Source organism: Pseudorca crassidens, chromosome 1, assembly GCF_039906515.1.
Source record: "Pseudorca crassidens isolate mPseCra1 chromosome 1, mPseCra1.hap1, whole genome shotgun sequence".
NCBI classification, from domain to species: domain Eukaryota; kingdom Metazoa; phylum Chordata; class Mammalia; order Artiodactyla; family Delphinidae; genus Pseudorca; species Pseudorca crassidens.
In genome coordinates this window covers 113,607,308-113,619,449 of record NC_090296.1, presented here as the reverse complement: position 1 = coordinate 113,619,449, position 12,142 = coordinate 113,607,308, and the positions used below count along the sequence as shown (strand labels likewise).

At 51.9% G+C, this 12,142-nt stretch overlaps 1 protein-coding gene across 6 annotated transcripts in view; it reads left to right on the top strand.

The window, feature by feature from the left end:
• The window catches only part of IGDCC4 (immunoglobulin superfamily DCC subclass member 4), a 37,832-nt gene extending 27,182 nt beyond the window's left edge, over positions 1-10,650 (top strand). For 3 of the 6 annotated variants that reach the window (XM_067750744.1, XM_067750750.1, XM_067750733.1), the window contains exons 13-20: positions 1,338-1,521; positions 2,190-2,317; positions 4,090-4,260; positions 4,509-4,646; positions 5,421-5,526; positions 6,023-6,251; positions 7,001-7,162; positions 7,709-10,650. In XM_067750744.1, the coding sequence (XP_067606845.1) occupies positions 1,338-1,521; positions 2,190-2,317; positions 4,090-4,260; positions 4,509-4,646; positions 5,421-5,526; positions 6,023-6,251; positions 7,001-7,162; positions 7,709-8,119 (1,529 nt within the window). In that variant the 3' untranslated portion in view covers positions 8,120-10,650. The remainder of the gene's footprint in view (positions 1-1,337; positions 1,522-2,189; positions 2,318-4,089; positions 4,261-4,508; positions 4,647-5,420; positions 5,527-6,022; positions 6,252-7,000; positions 7,163-7,708) is intronic. The other 3 variants (XM_067750766.1, XM_067750757.1, XM_067750774.1) reach the window with 3 other exon arrangements.
• The last annotated feature ends 1,492 nt before the right edge of the window (positions 10,651-12,142 follow it).

Here is a 12,142-nt window from a genome sequence, read left to right as displayed (position 1 = left end):
CTTGTAGGTCTGCTCACCGTGTTTTCATTATCCATGAACAGTGCTAATATGGAAGGTTTGGACAGAGAAAAACCCCATGGTTCATCAGTGACTTCTGACTCCAAGTTTGACCTTTAAACAATTTTTAAAATACATCCACCTACATTGCACCGTCTATCAGATTATTCCTCTGCTCTAGGGAGGGAGGGTATCCCTTTGTGGCCCACCAGGAAACTGAGGCTCAGGATCTTAGTTGGGGCTGCTGCAACAAAACATTATAAACTGGGTGGCTTGAACAACCAGTTCTGGAGGCCGGGAAGTCCAAGATCGAGACCCCAGAAGAGCCAGTGTCTGGTGAAGACCTGCTTCCTGGTTCGTAGACCATGGGCCATCTTCTCGCTGTGTCCTCACGTGGCAGAAAGAGGGTTGGAGAGTTCCCTGGGATCTCTTTTATAAGGGCACTGTTATAGACTGAAAATGTGTGTCACCCCAGAATTCATATGCTGAAACCCTCCACTCCAATGTGATATAATAGGAGGTAATTAGGATTAGATGATGTCATGAGGGTGGAGCCTGCATGAATGGGATTAGCACCCTTATAAGAGTCACAAGAGAGCTTGCTTCCCTTTTCTGCTCTGAAGATACAGTGAGAAGTCAATTGTCTATAACCCAGAAGAGGGCCTTCACCAGAACTTGACCATGCTGGCACCCTGGTCTCAGACTCCAGAACTGTGAGAAATAAATTTCTGTTGTTTATAAGTCACCCAGTCTACGGTTGTTTGTTATAGTAGCCTGAACAGACAAAGACAGGCACTAATCCCTAAGACAGGACCCACCATATGTTCAAATTTCAACATATGAACTTTGGGGGGACACAGACATTCATTCCATGAAACTTTTCTATGTCCTTTACAAACATTAACTAATTTAATCCTCATAACAACCCTATGAGGTGTTGGTACTATTATCTGCCCCACTGACAGAATGGGGAATGGAGACACAGAGAGGTTAATTAACTTCTCCATAGTCACACAGCTACTAAGTGGCAGAGTTGGAATTTGAATCAGGCAGCCTGGCTCCAGAATCTGTGCTCTTAATTGCCATGATTTGCTGTCTCTCTCTATTACATTCCTACATACTAGTGTTCCACGGTCTGCTATCTGTATGCTCTTGGCAAAAATCACTTAAATTCTTGGGAGCCTCAGTTTCCTCATCTGTGAAGTGAGAATGGTGCCACCCAACTCACAGGATCAAAAGAGACTGGGTAAAAGCAAGTGCCCTGGGAACTGCAAACCACTATACATATTGAGGGATGAGTATCCTCCCTCCATTCCCACACTCTAATTTTCACCCTCCAGACCTGCCCATCCAGAGAGGGCCACCCCTGCCCCCCGCCCATGTCCATGCGGAATCAAACAGCTCCACATCCATTTGGCTTCGGTGGAAAAAACCAGACTTCACCACAGTCAAGATTGTCAACTACACGGTGCGCTTCAGCCCCTGGGGGCTCAGGAATGCCTCTCTGGTCACCTATTACACCAGGTGGGAAGAGGGGGCTGATGCTGCAAAGGGGGAGGAAGAGCAGACGGTGGGGAAGAAGGCAGCAGGTGGTGATGAGGAGAGGGGACCTGGGGGTTCAGGGACATTTCATGACTCATGTGTTAAACTGGGGGCACATTGAGGGTCTGATGACCAGATGGTGCCAGATGGAAAAGGGGCGTCCATCCAGTCCCATCCCCTCACAGGAGAGCCTTGTACTCAACCCTAGGAAATGTCACGCAGGACAGACCTATTTCTTCAACCTCACGTGACGGGGAAGAGACAGCCCAGCTGCTGTCCTGAGAGGTCCCCAGTTAAATGGGGAGACAGAGACCCTGACCTGGGGAGCTGTTTGTTTGGCAGAGGAAACAAAGCATAAAAAGAAATAGATATATACAGTGGCAGCTGAAGTAAAATTAAGTCAAGGAAAAGAAGCATCAGAGACGGTCCCTTGGGTAGAGAATGATGTGGATTAATCCAGGAATGTTTCCTGGAAGAGGGGCCTGGCTTGGGGATTGGACATGGAGCCTGATACATCCAGACCCCTCTGCAGGTCCTCTGCATGGTGTTAGTGGCCCCCGTGGGGCTGGGGTAGGGGAGTAGATTTGGAGGGCCCTGCCCTGCTAGGAGGGTGTGCCTGAGAGCCCTGGTCACGTTTCTTGCCTTGGCAGCTCTGGGGAAGACATCCTCATTGGCGGGCTGAAGCCATTCACCAAATACGAGTTTGCGGTACAGTCCCACGGCGTGGACATGGACGGGCCTTTCGGCTCCGTAGTGGAGCGCTCCACCCTGCCTGACCGTGAGTGGCCACCAGTCCGTCTTTCAGGGAACTCCTTCTTGCCCCAGCATCCCTCTTGGGAAGCGCCCCTCAGAACCCCATGAGTGTCCGTCATTTGCTCTGCATCTCTGTAGGCAGTCCTGTGCTGGTCTTAACCGTTTACTCACAGACATCATAACGTAAGATTTAGAGGAGTGGTTTGTTTTAAGAGGCTGTGGGAAGACCTCAGCGAGCTGTGAGGGGGGCCAGGTCTGGAGGCAGGCGTCCTGGGTTCTGCCTTTGGGTCCCCGTCGTCCCCCTGACACACACTGAGACTTAGGCAGTCCCCTTCCCCACGAAGGGCCTGTGGGTCCTCATCTGTCAAAAGAGAGGATGGGACCATTCGCTTTGCAGGTCTTTGACTCTGGAACCCTCTGGAAATGCATCTGAAGACAAGTGGATTTTTTTTTTTTTTTCGGTACGTGGGCCTCTCACTGTTGTGGCCTCTCCCGTTGCGGAGCACAGGCTCCGGACGCGCAGGCTCAGCGACCATGGCTCACGGGCCTAGCCGCTCCGCGGCATGTGGGATCTTCCCGGACCGGGGCACGAACCCGTGTCCCCTGCATCGGCAGGCGGACTCTCAACCACTGCGCCACCAGGGAAGCCCGACAAGTGGATTTTTGTTCTCACAGCAGAGGCTCTTTGGTGCTTCCAGTCCTAAGACTGCTCACCTTTCTATTGACAGACCTCTGTCCCTGACCTGAAATAGGAAGACACGTGTAGGGTAGGGTGGGGAGGCCCTCTACCCTCATGGATTCACTTTTTTAAAAACTGCTTGCAAGTTGTTTCTCACCCATGCATGACTTCAGTTCTTATGGTCTTAAACTGCGTGCGGAGTTTAGGGAGACCCTGGTGTTTTCTCCAAGGAGACTGTATGATACTGGATCCCCAGCACAACTGACCAGGCTATAGAGGGGGGAATGTTTTCTCCTTTCGCAGGTGGGGAGACTGGAGCCTGAGAAGCAGAAAGTCACCTAGGATCAAGGAGGGTTCTGGCAGCCCGTGGTGCTGTGGCTCTGTTATGCCTTAGAGCCCTGGGTCCCCATCCCACCCTCTGTTGGGCCTCGAAAACCTGAGCCCCCAAATCTCTGTCCCTTCCCAACACACCAGCCACCTTGTGTCCCTCCTTCTCCCCCTTCCTCATTCACTCCCACCCCCCAGGATCAACTTCTTCTCTGAAAAAAAAACACAAAGCCTTCCAAGGTGCTGCTTCTCCCACTGCGGTTCCCCAGACACTGAGGACTTGTGCCAGGGGCAGGCGTAGAGGCTACCCAGGGTATCAACCAACTTTACCTGAAGATTTTGGGTGGCAAGGGAAGTTAGGAACTTTAAATGATAAAGTATTTCAAACACTATTTTTATATTAAATGTTACCACGGAATAGATTAATTTAAAAGAAAAGGTAAGCCTTCCAAAAACTTCTGAGCTCTGCCCCCAGGTCCCTAGAATATACCAAGGGTTGAAGACAGTGTCAACCCTTGGAAGTATTTGGGTGTGGAAGTTTGAGGAGCTCTGCTCCAAGGAGTAGAAAAGAGTTTCTGAGAGGGGAGGAATGGTGGTGAAGCCCCCTCCTCAACTGTATTCCAGAAAGTCCCCAGTGAGAGACCAGACCTCATTCTGCTTTGTGGTTTGTGGTTTGTTCCAGTGAAGGAGGAAGCAGGGAGGCTATGTCCTTGTGCCCTGGCTCCCAGCTGCCCCCAGAGCTGGGGCTGTCAGTGACCCTGCCTCTCCCCGTCTCCCCTCCTGACCCCCAGGGCCCTCCACGCCCCCATCTGACCTGCGCCTGAGGCCCCTGACGCCATCCACCGTTCGGCTGCACTGGTGCCCCCCCTCGGAGCCCAATGGCGAGATCGTGGAGTATCTGATTCTCTACAGCAGCAACCGTACCCAGCCTGAGCACCAGTGGACCCTGCTCACCACCGAGGGTGAGGGCTCGCGCCCCACGGCATCTGAGCAAGAGTTTCCCCACCCTCTCCCCACTTTCCAGCCTCCCCAGTGGCTGGTTAGTAGTGAGCTTGCCGCTGAGGTTTGTTCTAGGAGGAGCAGCCAGAAGCTACCGCCTGAGCGGGAGAAGCAGATTCTCTCAGGGCCACTTCCCAGCCCATCCCTGCAGCCCACCCCGACCCAATTCACCAACCCTGCTCTCCCTGCCTTCCCCACGCCCCCCCGCCAGGAAACATCTTCAGTGCTGAGGTCCACGGCCTCGAGAGCGACACTAGGTACTTCTTCAAGATGGGGGCGCGCACGGAGGTGGGGCCTGGGCCCTTCTCTGGCCTGCAGGATGTGATTACTCTCCAGGAAAAGCTCTCAGGTAAGAGGCAGGAAGGCAGGAAGGGGTGGGGTCCATCCTGGGGCAGCCCAAGCTCTCCAGAGGCCCCCCCCCCCACACACACACAGTTGACTTCTAACCCTCAAGCCATCTCTTCCAAGGTCCTGCCTCTGGGCATGACTACACTTTCATTGTTTTGGACAAGTGCCCTCTTCACCTGGTGTGGCGAGGACAAATTTGGAGGGAAGATGGGTGTGGTTCAGTGGTGATTCAGTTGAGAGGTCAGATTTGCGGGAGACTGGCTTGGTTTCTTTAGGAGATTGCTTTGGAGAACTGGCTTAGAAAGGTGATGAGATTTATGGGGTGGAGGTCTTGGGCAATGGGACTGGCTACGTAATCAGCAGGGCCCGGTGTGAAAGGAAAATGTGGGGTCCCTTATTTAAAAAGGGGGAAGAACTTCCAGATGGTGACAGCAGAGCATTAAACCAAGCCCAGAGCCCTTCTAAGCATGGGCCACGTGCCCCTGCAGGTGTTGCACACCTGCAAAACCAGCCCTGTTAGGAAGGCAAGAGGTGTGTTTCACTGAAAGGCCAGGCTGATGGGGAGGAGCCACAACTTCCGTATGTCCAGTGAGAGGGAGTAGTGGTGGTCTTTGTGAGTCCATGGGGCCCTCCTGTCCTTGCATGAGAAGATTTCACATGTCCAAAGGTTGAGGCTCAGGCCAGGGGTCTCTGGAGGAAGCCGCAAGTCCAGGTCTATGAACCCTGGGTTCTCTCCCGTCCTCCATCCGTTCTGTCTCCATCTCTCCCCTGCCAGACTCTTTGGACGTGCACTCCGTCACGGGCATCATCGTGGGTGTCTGCCTGGGCCTCCTCTGCCTCCTGGCCTGCATGTGCGCTGGCCTGCGCCGTGGCCCCCACCGGTGGGTGAAGGACCCAGTCTGACCACACAGAGGAGAGGTTTCCAGAAGGGCTGCAGAGATGAGGGAGCAGGGAAAGTGGCCATGACTTGCTCTGGGCACTCCCAGGAGCCCCATTAAAGTTGACTCTGGGATGAAGGGGTTGGGGGTGATGACCTCATGAGAGTAGGGGGTGGGTTTAGGGAAGCCCCCCAGCATATCCCCTCAGCAAGGGCAGGCGTAGGTAGAGCTGCCTCTCTGCCGCTTCCTTGGTAGCTGCCAGCATCTTGCAGAGAGGGACCCCAAATCTCCAGATGCCTGGAGCCAAGGGAGGAGGGACCCCAGTGTAGTGTCCCAGCTGTTTTGAACAATCCCAGAATTTCTTATTCATTGCACAGACCAGGAAATTAAGTCTCAGAGATGGGTAGGAACCTGCCCAGGGATACAGGCTGGACTAGATACCAGTCTCACCCCCACCCCTCTCTTTGACCACTGTGCTGTCCCCCATCTTCCCTTCCAGGGAAGCCCTCCCGGGCCTGTCCTCCACGGCCACTGCTGGGAACCCCACGCTCTACTCCCGAGCCCGCCTTGCCCCCCCCAGCCCCCCGGCTGCCCATGAACTGGAGTCCCTTGTGCACCCCCGTCCCCAGGATTGGTCCCCACCGCCCTCAGACATCGAGGACAGGGCTGAAGTGCACAGCCTTATGGGTGGTGGCGGTCCTGACTGCCGGGGTCACTCCAAGAGAAAGGTGAGCCTGGGTAGGTCCGAGCCCCACACTGTGGCTCATGCCCAAATAGGACACCAGGGGGCGCGAGAGCGCAATGTGTGACCCCGTGAGAGAGCCCCTTCCCTCCTCCCCCCTCCCCTTCCTGGGCCAGCTGCAGAAGAAAAAGCATACTCTCCCTCCTCCTTGAAAGGGTTGGGAGGGCAGGGAAGCAGATGGGCCTCCATCCCCGGCAGAATAGGTCAGCTTGGTTCTCAGGAAGGAGGGGAGGGCCCCCGATGGGCTGTCTGCGGTTGACTCGGGATGGCCAGAACACCAAGATCCCTCCTCATCCTGGGAGCTGGGGAGACCTCTAAGACCCGGCTCTCCCCAGTATGGGAAAAAGAGGCTGGTCAGTTTGGAGGTGGTCAAGTGGGACCGGGATCCGGATAAGGTGGGCCCACACAGGGCAGGTCCCCTCCATCCTAGCAGTGGTGGCTCATCCTGCATTCCCTGACCAGCCAGCTCAAACCCCTGAGTCTTTCCCCATCCTTTCCTTGCCTCTGTGGTGAAGGAGACCCTGCCTGGCTCAGAAACCTCTGGGCTTTTCTGCAGGAGGATCTTTCTATCCTCAAATTCACCCCCAGACTCTCAGCCCATTCTGTGCTTCTCCCTACAGCCTTGGGGAGGGAGGTAGCAAGGGGGCCAAGAGAGTCTGTGAAGGGAGCTCCATACACTTCCCTCTCATACTTCACAGTCAAGCTCTCAGTGCTCCCACTTTTCTTCCTGTGCAGATCTCCTGGGCTCAGCACGGTGGGCTGAGCTGGGCAGGTTCCTGGGCAGGCTGTGAGCTGCCCCAGGCAGGCCCCATGCCCTCTCTGACCCGGGCGCTTCTGCCTCCTGCTGGAACCGGGCAGACGCTGTTGCTGCAGGCTCTGGTGTATGACGCCATCAAGGTCAGCGTCCCGGGAGGAGGGGGGAGGGAAGGAGAGGAGGGTCCCCGCGTTTGTGCAGAGCAAGTAGTGAATCCTCTGGAGAGCCCTGGTGGTAACTTCCCTGGGGCTAAAAGTCTAGCCAGCAGATCCCTGGAGCCTCTAAAGGTGAGTGGATGGAGGGCAGGCCAGTTTGGGAGAAGCTGTATTTCTCTGGGTTGGGGACAAGCCTTCCTCTACCTAGACGTAAGTGGGCCACAGCAGAATTACGTGGCTCTGACGGTGCACCCGGCCTGAGTGCACTCAGCCCTTCCCCCTGTTCACTGAGGCCCTGGCTGAATCTAGTACTTCTGGAACTCCTCAGCAAGGGCAAATGCGTAGTATTTCCCTGCCTTCCCAGGGATCTGATCGTCATCTCTTTTAGGACAGTCACCGTTCTTCCTTTACCAGCTCCCATGTCATGTATAACGGGCTCTGGGCTGGGGGTCAGTCTCTCTGCATCCCAAGAATGATGGCCGTCCTTCTGATGGTCACTCTCAGTGATGGTTTTGTGTTCTCTTCTCTGACCAGGGCAATGGGAGGAAGAAGCCGCCCCCAGCCTGCAGGAACCAGGTGGAGGCCGAGGTCATTGTCCACTCTGACTTTAGTGCATCCAAAGGGAACCCTGACCTCCACCTCCAAGACCTGGAACCCGAGGATCCGCTGCCTTCAGAGGCTGCTGACCTCACTTTGGGTGTTATGAATCTCAGGCAAGGGGCAGACTGGCTGGACAGGGAGCTGGGAGGGTGCGAGCAGGCAAGCCCTGGGCCAGACAGACTTACCTGCCTGCCAGAGGCAGCCAGTGCTTCTTGCCCCTACCCGGATCTCCAGCCCAGTGAGGCTCTGCAGGAGGCCCCGGGGAACAGCTGCCAGCCAAAGGCCCCCTGCCCTCCAGCAGCCAGCCCAGGCCTGCCCAGAGCCCCAGTCTCCTCCTCTGCTTAGCTCCCTCGAGGGCACAGTTGGGGGCAGGCTGGTACGGATCATGGGACATGACACGGGTGGCCACACATGTACACGTGTCTGCCTGCAGGTACTGACCATCATCAAGCCCTTTGGAGCCTCCTAGGGTGCTCTGGCTCAGGGGAGAGGAAGAAGTGGGTTGTTCACTCTTCCCCACCCATGCTCTGTGACACGTGTGGTAGGCGAGAGACGCGTGAAGCACAGCTATACGTGCTGTACACGTGTGAAGCGCGTGTGCGTGTGCTGGTTGGTGAGCTGGGAAACCTTGGCCCGGGCAGTGGTCACTACGGCCTACTCCGTCCTCCAGGTCAGGACAGTGCCCAGCCCTGTGGGCCCCCACCTCCGTCACCCAGCCTTTTATTACACACTCTGAGAGTGTCTCCAGTGCCCTGTCTGACAGAGACAGCCCCAGCCCACTTCCTGTCTGGCTGGGCTGAGTGCAAGCAGGCTCTGAATGCCTAACGCTTTAGCTGCATCACCTCTGCCATGTCCCCGGTGCCCAAATTGAGAGGGTGACTCTGGCTCCCCTCAGAGCAGCTCTGCATCTAGTGTTGTAATTGGGGAAGTGCCTGGTTTTGAAAATCTGCTTTCTCTTGCTCTCCCCTCCTTTCTCCCCACTCACTCCTCTAGTGTCTGGCTCCCAGTCGCCCTGCTCTCCCAATCCTAGCGCCCTTCTCTTCCTCCCTGATACCCTTTCCTTTACTCTCTGCGCTTTCTCTGTCTCCTCTTTCCGTCTGTCTCTGCTGTCTCTCCCACCTCTCCCACACTGTGTCATGTGGTTCTCCTGCCTGGGTTCAATCTCTGCATCCTCCCCTAACAACATGACTACCTCATGTCTGTTCAAGGCCAGAGCGTGACTCCTGTGTCTGCCATCCACTTCAGCCATCATCCTCCCACCCCCTTCCCATCTGTGCCTCCATAGGCCCCCTCCCCAGGCAAACTGCCTACCCCCAGTGCAGTTTGGAAAAGACCTTTCAGCTTCCCTTGCATCTTTCTGCCTGTGATTGAGATCGGAGGGTTCTCCTTGGAGGGGATAAATGCAAGTCATACAAGGGGGTTTTTGAGACAAGGAAAGGGGAACACGACCCAGAAGCTTGGGGTAAAATTACTCCCTCCCTTCTAGGCAGGCAGGCAGATTTGCTGGACAGAGGGGTTTGGGGACCTTCCTTCCCAGTTGAAACTAGAAGGGTAGAAGGGGATGGAGTTCCATGGCCCCACCGCTTCCCACTCTGTGCACCTTGAACATGAGCTGACGGCATGGAGGTGGAAGGAATCTCATCCTCTTGCAGTGCTGGAAGGGAGGGCTTCACACAGGACAAGGGTGATGGGCTTTTTTCATTTTGTCTTTTCTTTAAATTCAATCCTGAAGTCATTTTCTGTTGACCTACCACACAGGGACAAGCTTGACTTCTGTTTCCTGTGGAGAGAAAACAAGGTCATTTATTTGATTTTGCACCTCAGCCTCTCATAGGAGCATCAAGTATGTGGTCTTTTCTCCCTGCATTCATCTTTTCTAACTGAGCAGCACATCAAGGGTTAACTCTGGCTTCTGGGCCAAATTAGAAATAACCAGTCTATCTTTCCTTTTTTTTTTTAAATGGCGAAATGTCTCTCAGCGGAGTTGCAGCTTTCTCAGACCCTTTCAGCATCTGTGTTTATTACACTCGGGTGTCACTCACGTTTGACATCCGCACCTACATTTCCTCCTCCTCCCCCTCCTTCAGGCAGCCTATGATAACACTAAAGATTATTAATGTTGGTTTTGTATCTCATTAGGACAGAATTGTCACTTGTACTATTTCTGTAGCATTCAGCGTTGCTGTGGCTAACACTACTGTATGTGTTTCATCACTGCTCTGAAGGTCAAAAGCCTCATTTTATTTTGCTGGTTTGATTTTTTTATTTTCTAAAGGAAAAAAAAAAAAAACACTGCCCTGAATTAAATGGCTGTTTTAACAGTAGGCTCTTAGCATTACACCACATAGTCATTTTTCATGTTCTTGTTTAACAGGCAGTAAGGTTCTGGTTTAAATTAAATAGCTGCAAATGAGACAATTTATAACCCATTAGGTTGGGTGGAAAATTGTTTCTCAAAAGCAAATAAGTAATAAATCTGGTATCTGCCTATAACTCACAGTTGATAAGAAAGTGGCCATTACTCACTAGCATTATATATGATTTGGGCTCTGGGTAATTTGGAAGTGTTAGGCTTGTGTCTTTGCAACAGCATTTTTATTAGAAAAGAGTCCATTGGCCTTTTACAGGGTATTAATCCCTTTGTCATCTACCATTGATGCCTTACGGTTTTTGAGTCTCATTTAAAAACCTTTTCTTGATGCATGACAAGTGTAATCGGTACCTGCTCATTTATTTGTCTGTAGTTTTGCTGTATTATTTAATGATTTTTCCAGTGTTTTTTTCTCTCCTTACAAGTATGATATTCTTTAGTGTTAAGCCAAGGCATTGATCATGTATCTGTCCCTATAATGAGTTAATAAACTATTTTCCAAAAATGTTCTCTTTTGGAACCAGATGACTAGAATTTCCTCAGCCTTTCTGCACGAGAGAATGTATTTCCTACCAGGATGGGAAATGTTGGTTTTTGAGGGAAAGAGCAGGTGGTTATAAGAAAGAACAGATCTATCTCTGAAAAAAAGGTAACCCTTGTACATTGCTGATGGGAATGTAAATTGGTACAGCCACTGTGGAAATCAGTATGGAGGTTTCTCACGAAACTAAAAATAGAACTACCATATGACCCAGCAATCCCACTCCTGGGTATATATCCAAACAAAAACAAAAATGCTAAGTTGAAAAGATACATGCACCCTACTGTTCATAGCAGCATTATTTACAATTGCCAAGATACGGAAGCAACGTGTTTCATCAACAGAGGAATGGATAAAGAAGATGCGGTAAATATATACAATGGAATACTGCTCAGCCATAAAAGAGAATGAAATTCTGCCATTTGCAGCAACATGGATGGACTTGGAGGATATCATGCTAAGTGAAATAAGTCAGGGAAAGACAAATACCGTATGATATCACATATGTGGAATCTAAAAAGTAAACAAATGAATATAACAAAACAGAAACAGACCCATTAGACATAGAGAGTAAACTAGAAGTTACCAGTGGGGAGAGGAAGCAGAAGGGGCAAGATAGGGGTAGGGGGTTAACAGGTACAAACTGCTAGGTATAAAATAAGCTACAAGGATATATGGTGCAACACAGGGAATATAGTTATTTTATAACTATAAATGGAGTATAACCTTTAAAAATTATGAATCCCTGTATTGTACATCAAGTATACTTCAATAAAATAAAATTTTAAAAGAGAACGGGTTACTCAGAATCCTAGGATAGGAACCCTCCCCACCAAAAAAACAAAACCAAAAACGAACTGAACCATCTCCCTACCTCAACAGGCACTTCAGAAAAGCACCTAAACCTAGGAAAGATGCTTTCTTTGATGACACTCTTTTAGGCTCTTCGGGGATCTCTTTCCATCTGGACACACATTTTTTAACTTTCCTGGGTGCAAGGGAGGAGTGAACCACCAACTCCGGAGATTTGGGCTCAACAACTCTTCTTTGTTAACTCTGGTCTTCAGAATTGCCCATGGCTGCATGTTCACACATGTGGGCACTGTGCCTACAAGCTCAGAGACCCATCCTACATGCACTGTCACCTTCACAAACACCCTTGTGTCCATTAACTCAAACCTAAGCACAATAGTCACACACCAAACTCCACACTTACACCCCACACACATCTCAGGATCACAGCTGGCAGCTGCTCTGTTAAGATCTTTACAGTGCCTGGAGTGTGGTTGCTTTTCTACTGCAGGGAACCAAGAGCCAGAGGCTGCCCTGCCCAGGACCACCCCCAAAGTGGCTAGTGAGCCAGCCCCAAGTTAATTGACAGATCATAGGGAGAGATACTGCACATTTTGCATGCAGGAGAATAGCCATTATTTGCATATCACTCTCAGAGCAAGCG